This window comes from Globicephala melas, chromosome 20, assembly GCF_963455315.2.
Source record: "Globicephala melas chromosome 20, mGloMel1.2, whole genome shotgun sequence".
Classification (NCBI taxonomy): Eukaryota; Metazoa; Chordata; class Mammalia; order Artiodactyla; family Delphinidae; genus Globicephala; species Globicephala melas.
The window spans coordinates 29132060-29159008 of NC_083333.1; the positions used below are offsets into that span (position 1 = coordinate 29132060).

At 52.0% G+C, this 26949-nt stretch overlaps 1 protein-coding gene across 1 annotated transcript in view; it reads left to right on the forward strand.

Moving 5' to 3' along the window:
- MGAT5B (alpha-1,6-mannosylglycoprotein 6-beta-N-acetylglucosaminyltransferase B) overlaps window positions 1-11296 on the forward strand; it is a 67970-nt gene extending 56674 nt beyond the window's left edge. Inside the window, exons 12-17 of the mRNA XM_030837953.2 lie at window positions 1617-1772; window positions 2832-2978; window positions 3166-3282; window positions 8512-8586; window positions 8981-9237; window positions 9740-11296. Of these exons, the coding sequence (XP_030693813.1) occupies window positions 1617-1772; window positions 2832-2978; window positions 3166-3282; window positions 8512-8586; window positions 8981-9237; window positions 9740-9938 (951 nt within the window). The 3' untranslated portion in view covers window positions 9939-11296. The remainder of the gene's footprint in view (window positions 1-1616; window positions 1773-2831; window positions 2979-3165; window positions 3283-8511; window positions 8587-8980; window positions 9238-9739) is intronic.
- Window positions 11297-26949: the final 15653 nt, after the last annotated feature.

The following is a 26949-nucleotide window of genomic DNA, read 5'->3' on the forward strand; positions in this document are numbered from 1 at the left end:
TGTAGGTCTATTTCTGGACTCTCTGTTCTGTTCTGTTGATCTGTCTCTCTCGATGCCAATATCACACTGTCTTGATTCCTGTAACTCTACAATAAGTCTTGAAATCAGGTAATATAACTCTGCCCAATTTCTTCTTCTTTTTCAAAGTCATTTTGTCTCTTCTAGGTCCTTGCATTTCCAAATGAGTTTTAGAATTAGCTTGTCAATTCCTATTTTAAAAAGCCTGCTGGGATTTTGATTGGGATTTTACTGGTTCCCTTTTCTTTTTGAGGAAAGCTACCTCTAGGTAGTTCTGGAAAATGAATATGAAAAACTGTAGAAATAATTTGAGGTCAAGGATGATACTCTCTTCTTCCAGAGAGGATTTACTTTTATCCTTGGATTACAGCTGGGGCCCTAGCAGTCCCAGGTCACCTCAACCAATGATAGTGATTGAGACAATTTTAAAAGGATTCAGCCCCTGCCAGAGCTGCTCTAGTTCTGGTCCCTCCTTTCTTCCAGGCTGTAACTCCTCAGAGTTCCAGCCCAAAGTGTGGATTTCCATCAGGGCTCCCCATCTTTGGCAGGCCCCAAACTCTGACTTTTGTCTTCCAGGTCTGCTTAGCTGCCTAGATGCTGCCCCTGGAATCAGCAGGTGCCCCCAGGAGGAAAACCAACCCCAACGCTGGCCTCAGCAATCTCTTTTCCTCCTTCTCCCTGGTCTTGGCCTTGTCATTCTTCATTCTTTGTTAGATTTTCCAGGGCCTTCATAGATGTATTTTACATTTTCCCGTTTTTCCTGGTCATTCTCAGAGGCAGGGCTGATCTGCATTACCCAAAGTGGAAGGCCTCCTTGTGAAAAATGTATACAGTTTGAGTTTCAAAATGTTAATTGTTAACAATTATTCTGACGTCCATTGATAATATTCTACAAGAGCTGTGGTTAATAAAGTGAACCTGGGCTGGAGCTCATGGTGGTCTGATCTCACGCTGGCTGGCGGGACGTGGGGAACCATGAGTTCTTTTCCTCTGACCCATTGGCCTGTTGGGAACTAATCCTCCCTGAAGAGAGCCCCACGCCCCACCCTTCTCCGTGATCTCGAAGCTAATTCCCCTCCCTCTCTTCTGCGAGCCTCAGAAAACCTCTAAAAAATAGAACCCAGCAGCCGATCCCATGCTTGTTCCCGTCGAGGTCCTACACGGACCGCAGCTCGTTCCCAGCTCAGGGCCCTGGCCGTAGCGTCAGATGGGTGCCCGGACGCTGAGAGGTTATGTATTCACCTATGCTCCGTGCCTCCTCAGAGGTCCTTGGAGGTCATCAGGGATTCAGGGGAGGCCATGTAGCTCCAGCTGGATACAATTAAATGTTGGTCTCTATGGGAGACCTTTGGAAAGAAAACAGGTCGGTGGCTAAAAATAGTCTGGAGGCCTCTGGTCTAATCCAACCTCTGTAACTCATCGATAAAGAAATTGAGGACCAGAGAGGGCAGGGGCCTCCTCAGGGTCACACAGCTGGTTAGGGGCCGACCTGAGACTGGCCCCATGTTTTCCGACTTCCTGACCGGGGGCGTCTCTTCAGCTGGCTCTGCCGTCTGAGGTTGGAGCAAGGCTCCCATCCCCTCCATCTCCTCTTCCAGGGGAAGGAGAAGTTCCTGAGCATCCTGAACAAGTACATGGAGATCCACGGCACCGTGTACTACGAGAGCCAGCGGCCCCCTGAAGTCCCGGCCTTCGTGAAGAACCACGGCCTCTTGCCGCAGCCTGAGTTCCAGCAGCTGCTGCGCAAGGCCAAAGTGAGCCCCACCCCGTCCTCCGTCCTCACCCCAGCCCGGCCATAGATGTCCAGGAGGTGCCCATACGTGCCTGCCATGCCTGCCACCATCACTTGTGGCCCCCTCTACGTGTGGACATGCCCAGCACACTCTGCTGCCCTGAGCCTCGTGTCTGGGCCTCTTAGGGGCTGGTCAGAGCTGGGGGCAGAGATGGGGATGGTCATCAGGCAGGGGAGGCCCCACAGTGAAACGGATCTGAGTGGGGCTCAGTGATGGTGAAGAGGAGTTGGGCTGCCCACCTGCCCCCCCGCCCCAACACCAGTCCAGCCCAGCTGACTCCTGGACCTGGCTTTCAGAGCCACTGAGAGGGTGGAAGGGCAGGCTGGGGGCAAAGGGACGGGGCGCAGCCTGGCTGGAGTTCCATCGGGCCAGTAGTTCTGACGAACTGCTTCTGGAATTCCCTGAGCTGTGTCCCTGAAGCGTGATCCTGCTGTTGGGCCCTGAAGTGTCAGCGAAGGCTGGAGAGTCTCTAGCCAGCTGCCAGGTCCTCTCCTGTTCTCACCATAACTTATTTCTTCAGGCCTCGTGTGTGTGTGTGTGTGTGTGTGTGTGTGTGTGTGTGTGTGTGTCAGGGTGGAGAGAGGGTATCTTTGTGCAGTGAGCAACCTGAACAACCCTACATGGCAACCCCAGATTCAGAATCACTTATTGATCACCTTCCAGGGGCCAACCCTATGAGCACTCCTAGTACAAGTCAGGTACTGAATGAATGTTTTTTGGGTGAATGAGTAAAGGTCCTTTGAGGTCAGCTGTAGGAGTGGCCTGAAGCCTTCTAAGCTTGGGAACCCTTGTTCTTTTCCCCTCCAGAATCATAGCCTTTAGAGCAGGAGGAGGCCATTGATATGACCTAACTAGACGTCCTGATTTCACAATGGCTGAGGCACACAGCTGCTCTGGGCTCTCTGCTGCCCCAGCTGCCTCCTGTGAATGTCCCAACCCCAGCCTCACTCCCAGCTTCCTGGGGCTCCTGGGCTGTGATACCCAACCTTCCCTGACCATCGTGCCACCTCGGTTCTGCAGCTCTTCATAGGGTTTGGCTTCCCCTACGAGGGCCCTGCCCCGCTGGAGGCCATCGCCAACGGCTGTGTCTTCCTGCAGTCCCGCTTCAGCCCGCCCCACAGCTCGCTCAACCATGAGTTCTTCCGGGGCAAACCCACCTCCAGAGAGGTGAGTGGGAAGGGCCTGGTCCCACATCGGGAGGGTCCGAGATGGGACCCCTGCAGTTCCTGGAAGGGGGAGACTGAGACACGGGGTGAAGGGAGAGATAGGACAGATGGGTGGGGGGCTTTTGCTCTTCACGCAGCCCAGCTTGGCAGGCAGAGGGAGAAGCCTCCCATCTCTGTGCCCTGGCTAGGTGTTCTCCCAGCATCCCTACGCAGAGAGCTTCATTGGCAAGCCCCACGTGTGGACTGTCGACTACAACAACTCAGAGGAGCTCGAAGCAGCCATCAAGACCATCGTGAGAACCCAGGTGAGGCTCAGATCCAGTCAGGCCACCAATATTCCTAAACTTTGCGTCTTTGCTATAATTAGAAGAAGATGCTCCTCTTGGTGAATTCAGACTTGCAGGCCTGGGCTGGCAACTTGGATGCGTGTGTGTTTGTTGAGGGAGTGGGGGGCAAACCTGCCTCTGTGCTGTGAGCAACCCGCACAACTGTACAGGGCAGCCCTGGATCCAGAATCATTTATCGCGTGTCTCTGGGGGCCGGGTCCTGTGAGCACTCCTGGCACAGGTTAAGTGCTGAGGAAATGTTTTCGGGATGAAAGCGTGAAGGTTCTTTGAACTCTGCTGTCTCTGTGGTCTTTCAGCAGCACATCTCAGACTATAACGTGCATACAGATCACCTGGGGGTCTTGTTAAAGCGCAGGTTTGGAGTCAGCAGGTTGGGTGGGGCTGAAGCCCTGCATTTCAAACCAGGTCTGGGTGGTGCCGCCTTTGCGTAGCAAGTGGGTAGAGCAGTTCTGCGTTTCCTCCAGCAAGTAAGTGTTGGTGGGTGTGGGCGGAGGGCGAGGAGGGGCTCGTGCAGCTCCTCTCCCCGGTGGGCACCTCTGTGGCTTCTGATGGCTCCCTGTGCGTGTGCGCTCTCGCGGTCCCTTCATTTTGAGAAGCGGGCAGACTGTGTGAGCACATGGGGGAGGGGCAGCCCTGCTCTCCGTGATCCCTCTGGACCCATTTCTTGCTGTAGCTCGGACACCAGGCTGAGCAAAAAACCCCACTTCTGTCAGGTCCCCTTCTCTGCCCATCACCAAGGTCACCGAGCGTGCCCTCCCTGGCGGGGGGCTGGGGTTGGTTGTGCTGCTCTGGGCGGACCTGTGGCAGAATCAGAGAGCATTAGGCTGCTGGGGCAGGGGCCACCGCAAGGGAGAGCCCTGCCCGGGAGGACACACAGCTGTCTGGGGAGCTGGGGACACTGCCGGGCTTTGGGCAGAGGCCAGCGCGCATCGATGCCCCATACGGTCTTAAGGGCTTAACTTCGGGTCCAGAGCCCTGCTTGGTTGTCCTGACCGTGAGGCAGGGCTGCATATTTTTTTAAATTTTCTTTTGGCTGTGCCATACAACTTGCAGGATCTTAGTTTCCTGATCAGGGATTGAATCCAGGCCCTGGCAGTGAAAGTGCCAAGTCCTAACTACTGGACTGCCAGGTTTTTTTTTTTTTTTTTTGCGGTACGCGGGCCTCTCACTGCTGTGGCCTCTCCCGCTGCGGAGCACAGGCTCCGGACACGCAGGCTCAGCAGCCATGGCTCACGGGCCCAGCCGCTCCGCGGCACGTGGGATCTTCCTGGACCAGGGCACGAACCCGCGTCCCCTGCATCGGCAGGCGGACTCTCACCCACCGCGCCACCAGGGAAGCCCTTTTTTTAAAAATTTTACTTATTTATTTATTTGGTTGCACCAGGTCTTAGTTGCGGCAGGTGGGGTCCTTAGTTGAGGCTCGCCGACTCCTTAGTTGTGGCATGCGAACTCTTAGTTGAGGCATGTGGGACGTAGTTCCCTGACCAGGGACTGAGCCCGGGCCCCCTGCACTGGGAGCTCAGAGTCTTAACCACTGCGCCACCAGGGAAGTCCCTGCATTGTTTTTCTTTTTAACACCCTCCTGCATCCCGTGGATCAGTCCCTCCCATTCGGCACTCTCGGTCTTAGCCCACCCCCTCAGCAAATGACCCCAGAAAATCCATGCCCACCCTGCCCACCCCCTTCTTCTACCCACCCCACTCTCGTCCTTCCCTCCTGTCTGGGTGTGAGTGTTTCTCTAGTGAAAGTACCAAGGAAACTGCTGTGTCACAGCCTAGGTGCATCTCTGGTCGTGGCAGATGTGGCCAGGTTGACCCGCGAAGTGGCTGAACCCCTGGACCTCCACCAGTGGTGCAGGGAGAGCCCTCCGCCCCCTCTTAAGCAACCGCTTAAACAAATCCTCCTCTGCTGGAAGTTCCTCCAGGTCCTGGACTGAGGTTGGGCTCTTCCCGGAGCTGACCCCAGGCAGGGATTTGAGCACAAGTAGTTTGTCTGGGGGGTGATTCCAGGAAGGAAGGTCCTGGAGTGCCGGTGAGTCAGGGTGTGTCATCAAGAAGGTTACCCCTGCCTCCAGCCACCTGGTGCTCAGTGCCGGCGGGGACCTCCGAGAGGTGGGGTACTCGCATCCCGGATTGTCCTGAGAAATGAGGAGACTGGGGTGTTTTTCCCACAGCTGCATCCACTGCTGGCTGAGACTGAACCGGGAGGGCAGGTGTCAGCTCTCAACACTGAGCTGAGCAAGCTAGAGAAAGCCGCCCACCCCCCGACAGACGGTGGGGGAGGGCGCTGTGAGAACCTGCCCTGCAGGGGACCCCCATCCTGCACTCTGTCCCTGCTCCCTCTCTGCACCCCCTTGCAAAAGCAACCCTCTGGGACTTCCACCCTAGGGGAGCAGGGGCGGGGTGGGAAGGGGACCAGGAAGGCTTTTGTCCACCCCCAGGCCTCAGGTCGGGCTCCACCTTCAAGATCCCTGGTGACTGAGTGAGTGAGATCCCAGCCCTGTGGAGAGCCATGTTCCCAGCCGCAGACCTAAACAGGGGTGTATGTTGGGGGGCGTCTGTGCGTGTGAGCATGCTCATCTATTCACGCGTTATTTCTGGCTGGACACAAGAAATTGATAACAGTGCCTGCCCTGGGGAAGGGGCTGGGCATCTGGGGTCATAGGAGAACTTGCTTTGCCTTGTTTTCTCTTGATTTTTTAAAACATGAACATCTGTTTAATTGTTAGTTAATTAAAAATCAGGGCTTCCCTGGTGGCGCAGTGGTTGGGAGTCCGGCTGCCAGTGCAGGGGATGCGGGTTCGTGCTGCGGAGTGGCTGCGCCCGTGAGCCATGGCCGCTGAGCCTGCGCGTCCGGAGCCTGTGCTCCGCAGTGGGAGGGGCCACGACAGTGAGAGGCCCGCTTACCGCAAAAAAAAAAAAAAAAAAATCAGTAACAAAAGGGTCCAGGAACCAAGGTACTGCAAATTCGTCAGGCTGACTTGCAGCTGGACCCCAAACCAGCCCGTGGCCCCCCTGCCTTTAGCCATCCCACCCCCACCCTGACTCTTGGGCAGTTAACCCTTTACCCGAGAATTGCCTGAGAGGTGTTTAAAATGCAGATTCCTGGGCCTATCCCCAGCTTCTGATTTAAAAGGACCGGTGCAGCCTTGGAGTTTGCGGGTTTTTAAAATTTTTTATTGAAATCTTGCTGGTTTGCTCCCGCCCCCTTCCCCCCTCATCATCACAGGGCAGCAATCCCGGCAGGACCAGCACCTGCCGTTCTGTCCAGACGGATCACCGCGCACACCTGTAATTAGACCTAATGGGGGTAATTTCCAGGCAGGCTGGCTCCTCCGGTGGGAGATTCACGGCAGGCGGGACGTGGCTGCTGCGAATGGTCCCCTCCCTCGCACGGGTGGAGGGGGGCTTAGAATCACCACGTGACGGGCTTCAAACCACCCCGGGGGATGACTCGGTGGCTGCCGCCAGGAGCAGGCAGGGTGATATTTGGAGGGGAAATCTCCTCTCTGGTGGGTTTATTTATAACCAGGACTTGAAGTCTTGGATCCGAGGCGACTGGGGATCCCCTGGGGCAGCAGCTGGCGGCCGGGGCCTCCGTGGCCATCAGCTGGGGTTGGGATTGGCTGTGTGGAGCTCAGGGCTGGAAAGGCTGTGCTGGCTGATGGGCTGTGAAGTGGTGGCTGGATGTGGACCTGGGGATTCTCTGGGATCCCGGATCTGCCCCAGGATTAAGGACACCGACTCACAGGGCAGGTGAAGTCAGAACCGCGGCGCGGTCAGATGGGTGGGGCCTGGTCCCGAGAATCAGTCCTGGTGGTATCTGCTGCTTCCCTGAGACCCTCCTCAGCTTGAAGTCGGGGATGTCCCCTGGGCCAGAGGGCCCATGATGGGCCTCCAGCCCTTCGAGGTGGGGTCTACAGGAGGCAGGACCCAGCGCAGCCTGATTGGGTTCTGACACACCCATCTCTGATGCGGAGAAAGGACTTGGGCAGACCAGCAACATTTCACTACCTGGGCTGAAACTGCCTGATTTCTGGAGCTGCTGGCAGGGAAACGGCATCATCAGGAGGCAGCTGGGCTGGGTATGGTGCCAACACACATGGTGGGGAGTGGGGGGTGGGGCCAAAGGCTAAAAGAGACCTTCCTCTGAGTCTGAGACGAACATCTCCCAGGTCACCGCCATCTCGCCTCCCGCCCACCTGGCCGACAGTCTCCTCCAAGGAGGCTGTGTGTGCTGAGCCACCGAGGGTTGCTGTAAACAGGGAGGGGGTGGCCAGGTAAGAAGACTGGAGAGGAGGTGGGGGTACCCGCGCTGGGGAGGCGGCCTCATCACCTCTTCCGTTCCCCTTGCTCCTTGCGCCCCAGCTACCAAATCCACCTGGTCCCGTCGGCCCCAGCGTGCGCTGTTCTGTAACTCTGATATTTAGACTGACGGTATGTGGCCTCCCTTTGGGGGCACCTAGTTCATGTAGCTCCCGGGTGCCTGGTCCGGGCAGGAAGCTTTACAAATGTCATCTCATTCCACCAGGCTGGGAGATGCCCTGTGTTGCTTTGCGTGAAACTTCCACATCTTGGGCAGAACACAGGCAGAGCTGGGGATGCTTTTTCATTCCGTGACTAGTTCCTCAGGGACTCCTGGGTACCAAGCATTATGCCAGGCCCCGGGGATTCAGTGGCGAACAGGTTGTGGTCCCACAGCCCATGGGGCTTATGACCTGAGGGAGACAAGGGATAAATCAGAGATGATGACACAGGCACTAATTCTCTACTGGGAAAGTCTGGAGTGTGTGCAAAGGAAAGTGGTCCTTTAACAGGAGGGGGGGGAGTGGAGGTCTGGGTCTGCTTCCTGGAGGAGGTGACGTCTAAGAGGGGAGGGTGCATCCGGTGGTTGGCTGGGGAAGAGCAGGCATCACGGCCGAGGAGGGGATGGAATGCCGAGCTTTAGGGAAAGAGGAGAAGCTCAGCAGAAGTGGGAGGGGGTCAGGGAGGGATGAGCTGTCGTGAGGCCCCCGAGGGCCACTGAAGGGTGCACCGGGGAGCGGGGCATCTGCATGGATAGGGTGGTCGGCTCCCTGGGTGCAGGCCGTGAGAGCCCCCAGATCTGGCTGCTCCCAGGGCCGAGCAGCCAGGTCTGGGGAGGCCCAGGGCTGCTCCTGCCCCATGTGTCTGCCTGTCTCTCGCACAGGTGGACCCCTACCTGCCCTACGAGTACACGTGTGAGGGGATGCTGGAGCGGGTCCATGCCTACATCCAGCACCAGGTAGGTGGGTCCCCCACTCTCTGTCTCCAGGGGCCGAGCTGGCTCCAGTGTCTGAGGCCCCACCTCTGCCCAGGGTGCAGCGTGCTTTAACCTCCAGGTCCTTCTCCAATCTGTTTGCTTCCGCGCGGGGGTTGGAGATGGGCGGGGCCGAGCAGTACTGCTCAGAGACCAGGCCTGGGACACCCCTGCCCTGGGCCCCCAGCTCGAGTCTCAACCCCCATATCACAGCACAGAAATGCAAGGACTCATTTTTCATTTTTATTACACAGTTGTTTAGAAGTTTAGTGAGTGAGTGGGGAGTAGGGAAGACCCTCCCCCTGCACCCCCTACCCAAAGGATGAGTTGGGAGTGAGGTATTCCATTTCCCCTCTTGACAATGCTTTCCTCTGGGCAGGACTTCTGTGCGGCCCCAGGCCCTGCCCCCGCAGGGGCCCGAGCCCCGGAGAGCCCCTTCATCCTGGCCCCCAACGCCACTCACCTCAAGTGGGCCCGCAACGCCAGCTTGGCCCCCGGGGCCTGGCCCCCAGCGCACTCCCTCCGGGCCTGGCTGGCCGCCGCTGGGAGGGCCTGCACGGACGCCTGCCTGGACCACGGGCTGATCTGCGAGCCCTCCTTCTTCCCCTTCCTCAACAGCCAGGACGCCTTCCAGACGTGAGTGAGCCCCGGCCCGACCCGGCCCAGCTGACCTCACCTGTAGCTCCTTTGCTCCCGTGGCCGCCTTGCCCCCGGCCCTGCCAGCAGTGGGGGCATGCGGTGCTTTCCAGTGAGTCAGGAAGGATCCAGAAGGGACCCTCCGGGCAGGTATCCACAGCACAGCTGCCCACTCTTGGCAAAGCCTCTGCCCCAAACCACCAGGGGAAGCTCCCTGCTCAGCCCCTGCCCAGCCTGTCTGGGCACCTTCTAGGTCCAGGCCACAGAAGCTGCCCCAGGTTCCCCCTGATGGGTGAGCCTGGGCCCCCCGCCCTCCTGCCCACTCTCCTCTCTCACAGCAGGGGTGAGAAGGAGCTGCAGCCCAGCGTTTGTCCTGGCGCCTCCTAGAGACGTCTCCCTGGGTCTGGAATGGGATGGGCCAGGGAGAGGGAGTGGGCAGTGCCAGGCTGGGGCAGCCCCCGCCCCGCACGCTGAGTGACCACCTCCGTTGGTGCCCACCCAGGCTGCAGGTGCCCTGTGATGGCACTGAGTCGGAGATGAACCACCTGTACCCGGCCTTTGCCCAGCCGGGCCAGGAGTGCTTCCTGCAGAAGGAGCCTCTGCTCTTCAGCTGCGCCGGCTCCAGCAGCAAGTACCGCCGGCTCTGCCCCTGCCGAGACTTCCGCAAGGGCCAGGTGGCCTTGTGCCAGGACTGTCTGTGAGGGCGCCCACCCGGCTGGCCCTCCCTGCCGCAGGAGAAAGCACCAGCAGATTCTGAGCTCCAGCGACCCGCCCTACCCACGCCCCCCCCCCCCCCACGCCCGCAGGCTGGAGCCTCCTTTCTTGGCCGGGACGTGGGCCGAGCCGATAGGTGCGCAGGTCTGGGGAGGGAGGCAAGTCTGCCGAGTGCCTGGTGCCCGCCCTAGGCAGGCTCCTTGCTCTCACCCCAAGGGCTCGTGGCGGCGTTGTGGCCAAGCAGCTGGGGGTTGGTCAGAGGGTCCCACTGGCCCAGGAGCAGATGGTCGGAGGCCCCTTGCTTTGTGCAAGACCAGATCTGGACCAGGTGGAGTGAGGGCCTTTGTCCTTCTTGGGCCCAAGGATGGGGCCTCTGGGCATACGATAGAGGAAGCGGGGTGATGCTTGCCCAGTGGCCCACTGGAGGGTCCACAGAGTGGGGAGTGATGTGTGAGGGGTCAGCCTTGTCCCTGTGGAATTGTTTGGGGTGTGGACAGAAAGGGCCAGGGACTGGGGGAAGGCCAGGCTGGGGGACCCTGTTCATGCCTCCTCAGCCCCCCCACCCCTCCTGTTTTCCCAGATTCCCCTCCTTTCCACACTTGGGCACCACAGTTAGGGTTGCAGGGACCACTTAGACCCTGGGTTGAATTGTTTCCCTCTTGCTTATTCCAACTTTCTTCACTTTGGGCATTTCCTGAAACCTGTCCCAGCATGACTGCGATTCCAGACCGTGGATTTGTTTCCAAAGCCTCAGTCCCCACCCCAGCCTCTGAGCACAGGCTCTAGAATCTACCCTGCCCCCACCTCCTAGCATCTTTTGTCGGCTTGGGATGAAGCTTCAGCCCCATGGCACCCGTGGCCCAGTTCCTGGATGCCCAGGCCTGCTACCCCCACGTAGCCACCCCTGCCCCATCAATGCTGTGTCCGTGTCCCTAACGTCCAGCTTCCTCCAGCCTCCAACCGCCTCTGGATCCAGCCGTCCATCCGTGTGGCATGCCTTCCCCTTCACCTGAGGAAACAGATCGGGCCGTCAGAAACACTGCCACCCCAACCCCGTCTTTAATCCCACTCCCTTCCAGGCAACCCGCCCCACCCACCTAGGCCTGCCCCTCCTCCCTTCCAGGGAGGCAGCCGCAGGGCCCTGCGTCTAGAGGGCGGGGCCTGAAGGTGGATACCTCCCATCAGAGAGCCCTCTCGGCCTGGGCAGCTCCTGTGGTCACAGAAACTCAACAGTCACCAAGGACCTGACCTGTTGGCGGAAAGCAATAGAGATACTCTTTTCTCTCTTTTTTTTTTTAAAGATTTCTTGAAATAATAAATATTTTATTGGGATGTGAGGTGCAGAGGAGGAGCTGTGCTATTTCTCATCTTTTCCTGGGATGCCCAGGCCTGGAGGAGTGAGGCAGTGTGAACACCCTGGGTGGGTGGGGGCGGGGGTGAATATCTGGGGCTCCCGGGCCCCTCCTCCACATTGTCACTCCATCTACAAAGTTGGGGCTGTGTCAGGCTGCCTAAAGGAAGTCCCTGCGTGCGCCAGAAGTCCACGGCCCCTCCCACCACTCCAGCACTGTGACTCCAGGGACCCCGCTTGACCAGCAGGGCTGGATCCAGTTCTGTTCACCTGGGGCTGGCCTCTGCTGGCTGTGGTTGCTGTGAGGTCAGAGAACATAAATGCATTTTGATGAGAGCCTGAGCCAGGTCGTGATAAGAAGACTAACTAGGGGAGGGAGATCAAGATGGCAGAGTAGGGACTTCCCTGGTGGCGCACTGGTTGAGAGTCCGCCTGCCGATGCAGGGGACACGGGTTCATGCCCTGGTCTGGGAAGATCCCACATGCCGCGGAGCGACGGGGCCCGTGAGCCACGGCCGCTGAGCCTGCGCATCCGGAGCCTGTGCTACGGAAGAAGCCACAACAGTGAGAGGCCCGCGTACTGCAACAACAACAACAAAAAATACATCTATAGGGTTTCCCTGGTGGCGCAGTGGTTGAGAATCTGCCTGCCAATGCAGGGGACATGGGTTCAAGCCCTGGTCTGGGAAGATCCCACATGCCGCTGAGCAACTAGGCCCATGAGCCACAACTACTGAGCCTGCGCGTCTGGAGCCTGTGCTCTGCAACAAGAGAGGCCATGACAGTGAGAGGCCCGCACACCGCGATGAAGAGTGGCCCCCGCTCGCCGCAACTAGAGAAAGCCCTCGCACAGAAACGAAGACCCAACACAGCCAAAAATAAATAAATTAAAAAAAAAATACATCTATAGGTGGAAGAGTTCTCCCAGAAAGCCAACTGAAAGCTGGCAGAAGATCTTTCACAACCAAAGCTGTAAGAAAGATCTCTTTGTAACCAGGTTGGACAGAAGAAAAAAAACAAAGCAGGATGGAAACTGGGCCCCTGGGAGGGAGCTCTGAAAGAGGAAAGGTTCCCTCATCTTGGGAGCCCTCTTTGCCATTTGGGAGCCCCGCTGGGGCAGACAGGGAGCTGGAGTGGCCTGGACTTTGCTCGGGAGGTGTGTGTGGGTGCTGACTTGCTGCCAGGCAGGGTAGAGAGAGACCAGCACCGACAGCGGCCACGTCTCCACACTTCTCAGCCCAAAACATGCTACTGCTAGTATGCACAGTGGCTGGGGCTTCAGCAGACAGACCCAGGGAGAAGACTTGATTTAGCTGTGTGGAAACAGCCCAAAGGGCCTGGAGTATGGTCTGGGCACCATTGTTAACACGTGCGAGACGGGGCGCGAGTCTGCCATATAAGACCCCTGCTGTCAGCATGCTCAGGTGGGGCGTGGCTACAGTGGCCATGGGCTCTGTGAGTGCATACACTGCGGGGGCAGGGCTGACATCTGAGCCTATTATCAGCACTCCCTCAGCAGGGGCAGGTCCAGCAGCAGCTGACTTTGTTGGTAGGCACACTGAGTGTCAGGCAGCATCACAGAATTGCATGTCCCCAGTGGGCAACCCCTGGGGAGGAATACACAAGTGTTCTTTTCCCAGTGGAAGTGCTCCAGTCCCACCTACCTCACACTGCAGTTTAGAGCCAGATCTGGGAGCTTCTACTCCAACAGCTGGGGAGCAGACCCTGCCCCCAACATAGCTGTGACAACCACAGAGCAAAGAGGAGGACCCACCCAACATCCAGTGCAGGCTCTGGTCACCACAACACCAAACACGCCCCCTATCAAAGGGACAACAGCCTGAGGAAAGACGTGGCAGACATCCATACCCAAAACAGCCCTCACACCAAAAATATTGGACTCACACCGTCTATACCGGGTCACTCCCACGTAAAAGCAGCCCTTTGGGACCACAGTAGAAAACTGTTTCTCCTAAATTCAGAGACAGAGAATTTAAGTAAAATGAAAAAGTGGAAGAACTACTCCCAATTAAAAGAACAAGAGAAATCCCCTGAAAAAACAATGAAACAGACCTCTTCAGTTGACCAGACCCCAAATTCCAAAAGGAGGTAATAAAAATGTTAAAGGAGTGAAGGAAGATTGATAGAAATATAGATCACTGTAACAAGGGACTAGAAACTATAAAGAGGAACCAGTCAAAATTAGACAACTCAATTGCCAAGATAAAAACTGAGCTAAAGGCAATGAATAGCAGACTAAATAATGCAGAAGAACAAATAAGTGATCTGGAAGATAGAATAATGGAAATCACCCAATCAGAACAGCAGATGGAAAGACAAATTAAAAAAAAAATGAAGGCGATATACGAGATCTATGGAATAATATAAAATGTGCCAACCTACACATAATAGGGGTTCCAGAAGGAGAAGAAAAGGGGATTTAAAATGTATTTGAAGAACTTATGGCTGAAAACGTCCCAAACCTAGAGTAAGAAACACTTATCCAGGTACAGGAAGCACAGAGGATCCCAAACAGATGAACCCAAACAGACCCACACCAAGACATGTCATAATTAAAATGGTAAAAGTTAAAGATAGGATTCTAAAGGCAGCAAGAGAAAAAGTGTCAGTTACAAACGAACCCTCATAAGGCTATCAGCTGATTTCTCTACAGAAACTTTGCAGGCCAGCAGGGATAATATATTCAAAGTACTGAAAAGGAAAAATCTGCAACCTAGGATACTCTACCCAGCAAGATTATCATTTAGAATAGAAGGAGACACTAAGAATTTCTCAGACAAGCAAAAACTAAAAGCATACAGCAATACTAAACCTAACCTAAAAGAAATATTGAAAGACCTTCTCTAAATAGAAAAGAAGAATCAATAGGAAAGGGAAAAACACAATAGGAAAGGCAAATATATCAAAGGACTGAAGATCACTTAAATAAGCCAGTACATAGATTAAAAAATAATCAAAATATTTTTGTAAAAGTGATTATAACTATAATTAATAGCAAAGGATAAACATGTGGATGTAAAATAGGACATCAAAATTACAAAATGTGGGGGAGAGAAGTAAAAAAATGTAGATCTTGTAGAATGTATTTGAACTAATACGACTATAAGTCTACAGCAAGCATATATAGTTATGGGTTAACATACTTGAAAACCAGGGTAACCACGGACCAAAATCATACAATAGAATCACAAAAAACCAAAAAGAAAGGAACTCAAGCACAATACAAGAAAACCATCAGAACACTAAAGGAAAAACAAAAGAAGAAAAGAACAAAGAAGAACTGCAAAGTCAAATGGAAAACCAGGTTTAAAATGGCAATAAATACATACTTATCAATAATTACTTTAAATATCAATGGACTAAATGCTCTGATCAAAAGACATGGAGTGGCAGATCGAATAAAAAAACAAGAACCTACAATATGCTGCCTACAAGAGATTCACTTTAGGGTGAAAGATGTAGACAGAAAGTGAGGGGATGGGAAAAGATATTTCATGCAAATGGAAATGACAAGAAAACAGGGATAACAATAATCATATCAGATAAAATAGACTTTAAAATGAAGTCCGTAAAGAAAGACAAAGAAGGACACTATTTAACGATAAAAGGATCAATACAAGAAGAGGATATTGCACTCGTTAACATAGGCAGCCAATATAGGAGCACCTAAATATATGAAACAAATACTAACAGACATAAAGGGAGAAATTTACAGGAATACAACAATATTAGGAGACCTTAATACCCCACTGACATTAATGGACATATATTCCAGACAGAAAATCAATAAGGTAACAGAGGTCCTAAATTACACAATACAACAGTTGGACTTAATTGATATCTACAGGATACTCTATATTAAAAAAAATACACATTTTTTTCAAGTGCACATGGAACATTCTCTAGGATAGACCACAAAGTAGGATAAAAAATAAGCCGCAACAAATTTAAGAGGATAGAAATTATTTCAAGCATCTTTTCTGACCACAGCACTATGATTATAGGCCAATATCTTTGATGAATATAGATGCAAACAAAACTCAACAAAATATTAGCAAACCAATCCAACAGTATATAAAAAGGATCATACACCATGATCAAGTTGGATTCATTCCAGAGTCACCAGGATGATTCAACATATGCAAATCAATGTGATATGCCCCACCAACAAAATACACAAACCACATTATCTCAATAGAGGCAGAAAAAGCATTTGATAAAATTCAACATCCATTCATGATAAAAACTCTTATCAAAGTGGGTATAGAGGGAACATACCTCAACATAATAAAAGCCATTAATGACAAACCCACGGCCAACATAATACTCAACAGTGAAAAGCTGAAAGCCTTCCCACTAAATTCTGGAACAAGACAAGGATGCCCACACTCACCACTTTTATTCAACATAATATCCAAAGTCCTAGCCTCAGCAATCAGACAAGAAAAAGAAATAAAACATATCCAGATTGGAAGGGAAGAGGTAAAATTGTCATTATATGCAGATGGCATGATATACTCTATATAGAAAACCCTAAAGACTCTACAAAAAAACTATTAGACCTAATAAATGAATTCAGCAAGGTAGCAGGATACAAGATTAATATACAGAAATCTGTTGCATTTCTTTTATCTTAAACATTTATTTATTTATTTGGCTGCATCAGGTCTTCGTTGTAGCACGCGGGATCTTCATTGTAGCACGCGGGATCTTCATTGCAGCACTTGTTGCAGCACACAGGCTCTTTGCTGTGGTGCACGGGCTTCTCTCTAGTTGTGGCGTGCAGGTTTTCTCTTCTCTAGTTGTGGCGCGGGCTCCAGAGCACACAGGCTCTGTAGTTTGTGGCACACGGGTTCTCTAGTTGAGATGCGCGAGCTCAGTAGTTGTGGCACATGGGCTTAGTTGCCCTGTGGCATGTGGGATATTAGTTCCCTGACCAGGGATCGAATCCACATCTCCTACATTGGAAGGCAGATTATTTTTTTAAATTAATTAATTTATTTTATATTTTGGCTGCACTGTTAGTTGTGGCACGAGGGATCTTTGTTGTGGCATGCAGGATCTTTCGTTGCAGTGCGTGGGCTATTCATTGCGACATGCGGGCTTCTCTCTAGTTGTGACATGTGGGCTTCTCTCCGTGTGGCACACGGGCTCCAGAGAACATGGGCTCTGTAGTCGTGGCGTGCAGGCTCCAGAGTGCATGGGCTCTGTAGTTTGCAGCATGTGGGCTCTCTAGTTGAGGCACGTGAGCCCAGTAGTCACGGCCTGCGGGCTTAGTTGCCCCGCAGCATGTGGGATCTTAGTTCCCTGACTAGGGATGAAACCCGCATCCCCTGCATTAGAAGGCGGATTCTTTACCACTGGACCACCAGGGAAGTCCCAGTTGCATTTCTTTACACTAAAAATGAAATATGAGAAACTTAAAAAAAAAATCCCATTTAAAATCACATAAAAAAGAAAAAAAAGTACCCAGGAATAAACCTAACCAAGGAGGTGGAAGATCTATGTGCTGAGAACTATAAAACATTGATTCAGGAAATTGAAGATGATTCAAAGAAATGGAATGTTAGCTCATGCTCTTGGATTGGAAGAATTAATATTGTTAAAATGGCCTTACTACCCAAAGCAATCTACAGATTCAATGCGATCCTATCAAATCACCCATGACATTTTTCAAAGAACTAGAACAAATAATCCTAAAATTTGTACAGAACCACAAAAGCTGCTGAGCAATCCTGAGGAAGAAGAACAAAGCTGGAGACATAACCCTCCCAGATTTCAGACAATACTACAAAGCTACAGTAATCAAAATAGCATGGTATTGGCATCAAAACAGACATATGGATCAATGGAACAGAATAGAGAGCCCAGAAATAAACTCACACACCTACAGTCAATCTTCGACAAAGGAGGAAAAACTATGCAATGGAGAAAAGATGGTCTCTTCGGCAAATGGTGTTGGGAAAGCTGACAGCCTCACGTAAATCAATGAAGTTAGAAGACCCCCTCACACCATACACAAACTTAAAATGGTTTGACCTAAATATAATACATGATACCATAAAAGTCCTAGAAGAGAAAATAGCAAAACGTTCTGACAAAAATCGTAGCTATATTTCTTAGATCAGTTTCCCAAGGCAAAATAAATAAAAGCAAAAATAAACAAATGGGACCTAATCAAACTTAAAAGATTTTGCACAGCAAAGGAAACCATAAACAAAATGAAAAAACCTATGGACTGGGAGAAAAAATTTGCAAACAAGGCAACCGATATGGGGAGAACAAATTTGCAAACAATGCAACCGACAGGGGGTTAATTTCCAAAATATACAAACAGCTCATACAACTCTATATCAAAGAAACAACCCAGTCAAAAAATGGGTAGTAGACCTACATAGACATTTCTGCAAAGAAGACATACAGATGGCCGACAGGCACATGAAAAGATGCTCAACATTGCTAATCATTAGAGAAATGCAAATTAAAACTACAATGAGGTACCAGCTCATACCAGTCAGAATGGCCATCATCAAAAAGTCTACAAATAATAAATGCTGGAGAGGGTGTGGAGAGAAGGGAACCCTCTTACACTGCTGGTGAGAATGTAAACTGGTGCAGCCACTGTGGAAAACAGTATGGAGGTTCCTTAAAAAAGTAAAAATAGAGTTTCCGTATGATCCAGCAATCCCACTCTGGGCATATATCCAGAAAAGATGAAAACCCTAATTCGAAATGATACATGCACCGCAATGTTCATAGCAGCATTATTTACAATAGCCAAGATATGGGAACAATCCAAGTACCCATCGACAGACAACTGGCTTAAGAAGAGGTATATTGGAATAATACCTTGCCATTTGGAGCAACATGGATGGACATAGAAATTATCATACTAAGTGAAGTAAGTCAGACAAAGAAAGACAAATATTATATCCCTTATATGTGGAATCTAAAAAATAACAAATGAATTTATTTACAAAACAGAAACAGACTCACAGACGTAGAAAACGAACTTATGGTTACCAAGGGGAAAGGTGGAGGAGGGAAAATTAGGAGTATGGGATTAACAGATACACACTACTATACATAAAATAGATAAGCAATAAGGATTTACTGTGTAGCACAGAGAATTATATTTAATATCTGTAATAACCTATGATGGAAAAGAATCTGAAAAATATGTATACATATATATATAACTGAATCACTTTTCTGAACACCTGAAACTAATATTGTAAATCAACTATACTTCAGTTTAAAAAAAAGACGTATTTCCTGAGCATTTACTGTACTTCAGACACCATGCTGAGTCTGATACACCACGATTTGTCATTTTATGTGCTTAGCCATCCTACCAGGTAGGTACTATTCTATCCCCATTTTACAGTTGAGAAAACTGAGGCACAAAGTTTAAGTAACTTGCCCAAGGTCACAGAGCTTCTAAGCAGTGAGACGGGATTTGCTATAAAGTGAGGATCAAATGACCCAATAGAGGGACAGCCCAGCATGGTGCCCAAGCCACAGTATATGTTCATGGTTTTACATAATCCTATGTTTGAGACGCTCCCCTAGCCAGGGGTTCTCAACGGGGGCAGTTAGCTCCCCAGAGGACAACTGGCATTGTTAGACCTGCGCGGTCTCCTAGGAGTTTCGACTCGCCCAGGAAACAACAAGAGTCGGAAGTCGATGCAAAACGCAAGAGGTTTATTGAAGGCCGGTGCACCGGGGTTCCTTGGTCCTCATGCAGGAGGTCGAAGAAGAAACCCTTTTGGGCGCGAATATGTCAGTTTTATAGGTTCCCACTTCCCCGTATGTAAATTATAGATTTGGTTGTGTTCTCCTGCTGATTGGTCCCGGCTTAGGCTCGGACCAGAGAGGGAACTTGTCCCCAGCTGCCTGATTGGTCTTTGACAGACACCTTTTTTACATTTTGTTATCTCCCTCCTTCTCGGAAGGAGGCCGGACATCCTGGAAATTCACCCATTGTCTAAGAAGCCCCTATTGTCTGGAGAGTTCTTAATCATTAGCTGGAACAATGTCCCTCGAGTCCCACAGCATGATCTGGAGATGTTTGACTGTCATGATAGGGGCAGGGGAGTAGCCTACTTCTGGCACTCAGTGGGTAGAGGCCAGGGATGTGGGTCAACCTCCCCACAGTGCACAGGCCGGCCGGCACCAACATGAACTATCTGGCCCAAAGCATCAGCAGTGCCGAGGGGGAGAAACCCTGTTCTAGGCCAGCTGTTCTCAAACTTTGGCGGACATCAAATCACCTGAGTCTGAGCTTATTAAAACCCAGGCTGCTCTCACCCCCAGAGTTTCTGATTCAGTCGGTCTGGGGTGGGCGCTGGGAATTTGAGTTCTTACCAAGGCAGCGCTGCTGCTGCGGGGCCAAGCCCCACACGTTGCACACCAGTGGTCTAGATCAAGTGGGTACCAGTAGCTAGTTTACTTATTTTTAATAGAATTTTAGTTTGCAACTCCCTGATGACATAGGATGTGGAGCATCTTTTCATATGCCCACTGGACAGCTGTGTATCTTCTTGGTGAGAAGCTGTGTATCTTCAGGTCTTTTGCCCATTTTTTAATCGAGTTGTTTGCTTTCTTATTGTTGAGTTTTGAGGCTTTTTGTATAGGAGACTACATTTGAATTCTCTTAAAATGTTAATGAGGTGGATGAGTGGGTGGGGGGCCGGTGAAGCTGGAGGGGCAGGCAAGAGAAAAGTCAGGCGCTGGGAAGAAACTGCAGCCCGGATACAAGACCAGATGCTGGTGCCAGGAGGCCCTTCCTCCCTAAAACTGAAGCTGACCACCCCCTGCTTCACCCCAACCACTGCTGAAATAGGCATGGACCGGCCTCATCCCCACCCTGCAAGGCGACTCCATTCTCTCCACTTACAGGTGAGGAAGCAGGTGTGATGAGGCCCCGCCCTAGCCTTTGCAGTCACCTGGGGAGCGTTAGCCAACCCATGTCCAAGGCTGCACGCAGGCTAATTAAACTGAAATCTCTGGGCGGGGGCCAGGCAACAGAATTTAAAAAACCAACAACAAAAAAACAACACTCCGGGGTTTCTAATGTGCGTCCAGCATGAACCACCGGTTTCCCCGTCATGCCTGGATGGCTCCTCCCTGCTCCCTCACCTCCCGGTTTTGGTCTCACAGACTGTGATCAGGTTGAGGGCGCTGGAGGAGGCCTCCTTTGAAGGCTTAGCCCCCCCAGTCCCCACCTGCAGCCCTCAGGCCAAAAACAGCTCCTCCCTACAGCCCAGGGCTCGGGAGGCTGCCAAGCCTGGGAATGAAGAGGGAAGAGGCTGCGTCCGGCCTGGGCCTGGAGCCAAGAGCACACACAGGCTCCAAGACAGAATCCTGAGATCAAGGGCCGGAGAGAGAGCGCAGGGAAGCTGCTGACCAGCTTTGCTTGCCCAGAACCAGGGAGGGGGAGGGCTGCCGAGGGGCAGGGTTTCCTCTAGTCTCTGCAGAGCGCTGAAAGGCATTCCCAACTCCAGTTTCTTCTCCCGGTCACCAAGGACCCTCTTAGCCGGGGCTGGGCCTGGCAGATATGCCTCCCCCATGTCCTGGCACCGCAGCTGCAGCCCCTCCCTTTAGCTGACTCAAAGTCCCCTGAAACCCCATGTGTTCCTCCTGCCATGTCTGGGGGAATGAGGCCAGGGCAGGGGTGAGGTCTCAAGAAAAAAGGCCCACCCACGCCCCCTGCGTTGGGAGCACAGAGTCTTAACCACTGGACTGCCAGGGAAGTCCCGGTGGCCCATGGCGTCACGCTGGTTCCTCCAGTATCTTATCCTAGTAACCTTTAAAGTGGTCACAACATTTCCTTAATTGGGGGGGTCTTTTCAGGACGGTGCTAGGGAGAGGTTCCCCCTGTTCCCCGTGGCCTCTGCTTGTGCAGCCCTGCCCCCAGCTCGGAAGGGAAGACAGGTGTGGAAGCCCCTGTTCCAGCTCTTACAAGAGCTGAGTCAGGCCCGAGCTGGCATCCGGGCACCCAACCTGCTGCCGTGGGGCTCACCTCATTTTGCCCTTTTTTTTCTCCTGTGTGAAACGAGGAAAATGATCCCGGCACACACGGGGGTTGAAGATGAAACAAGGCCAGGCAGGTACGAGCCGGGTTGCGATGTGTGGGATGAGGCGGGTGTTGAGCAAGTGGGCTGTGAAGGCCCAGAGCCGCCTCCAGGTGCTTCCAGGTAAGAGGGGCTGACCACCCCTTCCTGGCAGGTGAGACCAGTAAGGCTTGCGGGAAATGCTGCTCCCAGCCTGCTGCTGCACCAGATATTCTGAACCTCCAACCTGGAGGGGCTTCTTCTAGCCACAGCTGCTGGGGGTGGGGGATGGCTGTCCTTGGGTAGAACGAGATGCAAGGTGTCGTGATTGAATTGAGCACCGCTCCCCATCCCCCCCCAAAGCTGTGTTGAAGTCCTAACCCCAGTGCCTGTGAATGTGACTTATTTGGAAAGAGTCTGCATAGGCGTAGTTAAGACGAGGTCATACTGGATTAGGATGGGCCCTGAGTCCTTATAACAGAGGGAAATTTGGACACACACATACACAGGGGAGAAGGCGATTTGGAGACGGAGCAGAGATTAGAGCGATGTAGCTACAAACCAAGGAACGCCAAGGACTGCCTGCAACGCCAGAAGCTGGAGGAGGCGAGGGAAGATTCTTCCCTCAAGGCTTCAGAGTGAAGGCGGCCCTGCCAACACCTTGATCTCAGACCTCTAACCCCCAGAACTATGAGAGAATACATTTCTGTTGTTAAAGCCATGCAGTTTGTGATAAGTGATTACAGCAGCCACAGGAAACTAACACAGACGGGGGTCAGATTTCTGCTGCTTTTAAAGATAATAGCAGGAGAGAGGTAACCAGACTGAGTGCCCTCAGTCATGAGCCCAATGGCCCCCCGGCCAGGCTGTCGGCCCCAGCACACAGCCCAGTCCATCTTTTCTCATAAAAGCGTGGTGCTGGCTCAATAAAAGCCCCCAAAGGAAAAACAACGCTTGTGCCCAGGGCTCTAGGCAGGCTGTGGACCATGCCCGTTCTCCTCGCCGCCAAAACCCCCAAATACAGGCTCTCAGGGCACCTGGGAGGAGCATCCAGGCACTTCCAGCAGGAGGGGGGCGGTCCCTCCAGCCTGACTTCCCAGGTTGGCTCTGTTCAATCAGCCTTAGATCATCTCCCCCTGACTCTGCTAAATATAGCCCAGCCTCGGCTTCTGCATATATTTGAATACTGGGCTCCAGAGACGCGTGATTCTGGAGAAACGGTGCAGCTGAATCCCCTGAGTTGGGTAATTCAACTCTCAGCTACCTCCTCTGTCCCTGGCTTCCCAGGCTTGACCATCGGCCACGTCTTCCTATCAAGACCCTTTCGGGGGCGTCTTCTCCAGCAGGGATCCCCAGGGCTTGGGTAGGGTTGGCCATTTGGCTTTTGGAGTTTCAGGCTGGGGGCTAGGTCATGTGAGGGCATCTTGGACCCATGTGAGATATCCCTGGACACTTGATACCCTTTCCCTAGCTCCCCACCTCGGTCCACCAGAACCCCTCTCTGTCCACCCCATTCTGGGGTCCTAAGAAGGTGGGGATGGAGGGGTGGGTAGAGATTGTGAATTCCCAGCCTTGTCTAAAGCTGGCATCCTCATTTCCCGTCACTCATTCATCCAGCAAACACTGGCCCAGCACGGGCGCTTGTTACAGCGTTTGGCCCAGAAGATACAAAGTCTCCCCTCTACAGTGCCCGTGTTTTGGGCACCAGCATCCGGGGCCTGGGGGAGTGGGACTCACCGGGCTTCCTGAATCTGCTGACGCTTGGTTTTCATCCATTCTGGAAAGTGCTCAGCCAGCATCTCCTCGTATTTCGCCTCTTCCACGAAAACAGAACAGCCTCCTCGTCTCCCTGCACTGGGACAGGTATTTTCTGCTCTACCCTTTCACTGAAGCTGTGGTCCTTAAGAGGTTGCTTTTCCCCACCTCAATCCCCAGGCCCCGTCTCCCGCCTCCAGGGAGAGGCTGACATCCAAGCCCCTTGGTGCAGGGTTTGGAATCGCCTCTCGGCCTCATAGGCTTAAAGGCCAGGCTCATACACTGACCACCTGGTAGTTTTCATCTCCAGCTTCATTTGGGCCACACCTACCCCGCGGAGGGGGCGAGGTCCCTCCTCCAGCAAGCTCAGCTGAGCCTTCACCTAGACGTTGCTCTTAAAGAAAACTTTCCAGTTACCTAGGCTGAAATAGGACCAAGTTGGTAACCTTCCTAAGGGCGTTTACATTTAAAGAATGGCTTTTCTCATGGGACAGAACAAAGAACTTGGCCCTTGGAATCAGACAGCCCTAGGCTCAAACCCCATTGACCCTCATCGCTATGGCAACCTGGGCAGCCTGCTTCTCTGAGTTTTAGGCTCATCTAGTTAACTGCGGACAATACATATCGATATTAGTTTCCTATGGCTGCTGTAACAGATGACCACAAACTTAAGTGGCATAAAACAATACAAATGTATTAGTTTACAGTTCTGGAGGTCAAAGTCCGAGATGGGTCTCATAGCTAAAATCAAGGTGTCAGCAAAGCTGTGTTCCTCCTAGAGGCTCTGGGGAAGAATCTGTGTCCTTGCCTTTTCCTCCTTCTAGAGGTTGCCCACATTCCTTGCTTTGTGGCCCCATGACATGGCTGGCCAGGTCTGTCGCATCTCATCGCTTGGACACCGACCCTCCTGCCCGCTCTTGTGATTCCACAGCGCCCTTGTGGATTATCCAGGACAGTCTCCCTATTTCAAAGTCAGCTGATGAACAACCTTAATTCCATCTGCAACCTTAATTCTTCCCTGTTTTCTCCCTTGCCATGTGTATTAGTCAGGGTCCTCCAGAGAAACAGATGTGTATGTATGTGTATATACAGGATATGTACATATATGGGGAGAGATTTAGTTTAAGAAATTGGCTCATGTGATTATGGAGCTGGGATAGTACAAAATCTGAAGAGTGGACCATCTGGCTGGAGACCCAGGGAAGAGCTGACGCTGCAGTTCATGTCTGAAGGCAGAATTTTCTCTTAGGGGAGCTCAGTCTTTTGTTCCATTCAGGCCTTCAACTGATTGAATAAGGCCCCCCACATTAGGGAGGGCAATCTGCTTTACTCAAAGTCCAGCTACTTAAATGATAAGCGCATCCAAAAATAACGTTTGACCGCATCTGGGCACTGTGGCCCCGTGAAGGTGACGCGTAAAACTAATCAGCACATGATGTAACATAACCTATTCATAGGTTCTGGGGATTAGAACATGGACATCTTTGTGTAGGTGGGGGGCATTATTCTGGTGACCACCACTACCCCTGTATTAGGGTTCTCCAGAGAAACAGAACCAACAGGAGATTATCTATCTATCTATCTATCTATATGTAAAATGGAGGCTGGCAACTCTCACCATCTTCATCTGGCAAGCTGGAGACCCAGGGGGGCTAACAGTGTAATTCCAGTCTGAGTCCAAAGCCTAAGGATCTGGTGAGCCAAGAGAGTATGTTCCAGTCCAAAAATCAGAGGCTCAAGACCCAGAAGAACCAGTGTTTCAGTTTGAGTCCAAAGGCAGGAAAAAAAATCAGTTTCCCAGCTCAAGACAGTCAGGCCTTACTCAGGGAAGCATTAGTCTTTTTGTCCTATTCTGGTCCTCAACTGATTAGACAAGGCCCATCCACTCTGGGGAGGGCAATCTGTTTTATTCAGTCTACTCACTCAACAGTTAATGTCATCCAAAACACCCTCAAAGACACACCCAGGTTAATGTTTGACCAAATATCTGGGTACACATGGCCTAGTCAAGCTGGCACATGAAATTAACTAACCATGACACCTTCTTGCAGGGAAGTTTTGAATACCATCACACACACTGTGGTGCTGGGGCTGGCTCCCACTAACGTGCAGAAATGGTTGTTAAATTTTCAGGAATTTTACAAGCCAACTGTTAACTTGTTGGTATCTTGAAACTGGCCGTGGTGGGAGTGTTTACACCTTGGAAATTGGCATGTGCTGCAGATCAGGGCTTTGAAGGTCTCGTTTGCATTTTGTTTTCAGAAAGTAGGTTTATCCCATGTATAAGGTGCCTCAGTCATCGTTCAGTAAGTGGTGATTCTCTTCTCTTTCCTGCTCTGCTGAAGACAAAAGTCCTCACTACCCCATGGAGGGGATCTCCAGAGGCGAGGTGTCTCCCGGGTGGAAGGGGTGTTTTCGCCAGTACAGCCCTCTCCCTCTCCCCTGCCTTCTTTCCTCCCAGAGTTTCGAGCTCCCAGCTCTGGCTCTGGCGCCACTCAGGCTGCTCCCTTGCCCACCCTGGGCCCAGGCGAGCCTGATGGAGCCGACGGGGCAGCTGCTCAGAGCCCCACTCATCCGAGGGTTTGACAGCTGACATGTGGCTGTGGGCTGAGCAGGGTCCTGCCTCCCCCTTGCCACTGCTCAATAATGAATAATAATTAACAAAGAAACTGTTTATTGAGAGCCATTTACCACAAAAGCCTCAGGGTACGTTGCAGTCAAACATAATTAAAAGTGGCATCTTTTAAACTTTGATTTGCAACGGAAAGCTTGGCTCTGTTGCCCAGCATGAGTGCCGCCACACCTCTCTGGATCCCAACTTTGCAGATGGGGCCTGAGAAGGCGGGAGTGAGGGGTCTGGTCATGGGTATAAAGGTGCAGCCAGAAAGCATGGGAAGGGCCCTGGGGAGTGGGGCCCCAAAGATCAGGGTGTGCCCTCAAGTCTATGAGGGCTGGTGCAGCTGTGGCCACGCGTGGGGAGGGAAGCAGATGGCCTAGAAGCAGGTGGCTGCCCTCCATGAAAGGGCAAGACACAGCCTGTGTGCCAAGCTTGGACCACATGGCCTCTGTGCCAGCTGAGCCCAAAGTTAAGACTTTGTCTTTTTAGACCCAACACCCTGTGCTCCTTCCCTAGACAGCAACTGTGATTCACTCATTCAGGCAGCAAGTGTTTATTGAGACCCTACTATGTGGTAAGTACTGTTCAGGAGATCTGTGCACAAAGGACGCCTGTTCTCATCGAGCATATATTGCAGCTGGTGGAAGATAGACAATAAACAAAAATGAGAAAATTACAGCAAGAAGGAGACGGAGTATGGAAGGTGGGAAGGTGGCTATTGGTTTATAAGAAGACACTTGCTGAGATGGCATTTGGCCAGGAAGCTGGAGGAAGTGAGTCAAAAGGAAGAGCATCCCAGGCAGAGGGAACAGCCTGTGCAAAGGCCCTGAGGCAGGTACAAGGTGGAAAAAAGGCTAGTGTGGGTGGAACAAACACAGAGATGGGGACAGTGGCGATCAGACTCCATGCTCTTTACAGAGAGTCCTAAACTCTAGTTCTGTGCCTGGCCCTGGGCTAGACCCTCAAGGTACTGTGGTTGAACCCCCAAATGGAGAGGTATTTAGATGGCAGTGAAAAATATAGCAATAGAACCCTAACCTGCCAGGGCTTGTGATGACCAGCCAGGTGGGGGACCCCACCCTAAGAGCCCGGGCATCCCAGCCTTGAACAAGGATGGGTGGAGCCTGGGAGGTAGCTTCCCCTGGGGATTGCCTCCCACTCAGCTTTCCATCTCGCTCCAGCCGGGTCCTCTCCTGGCT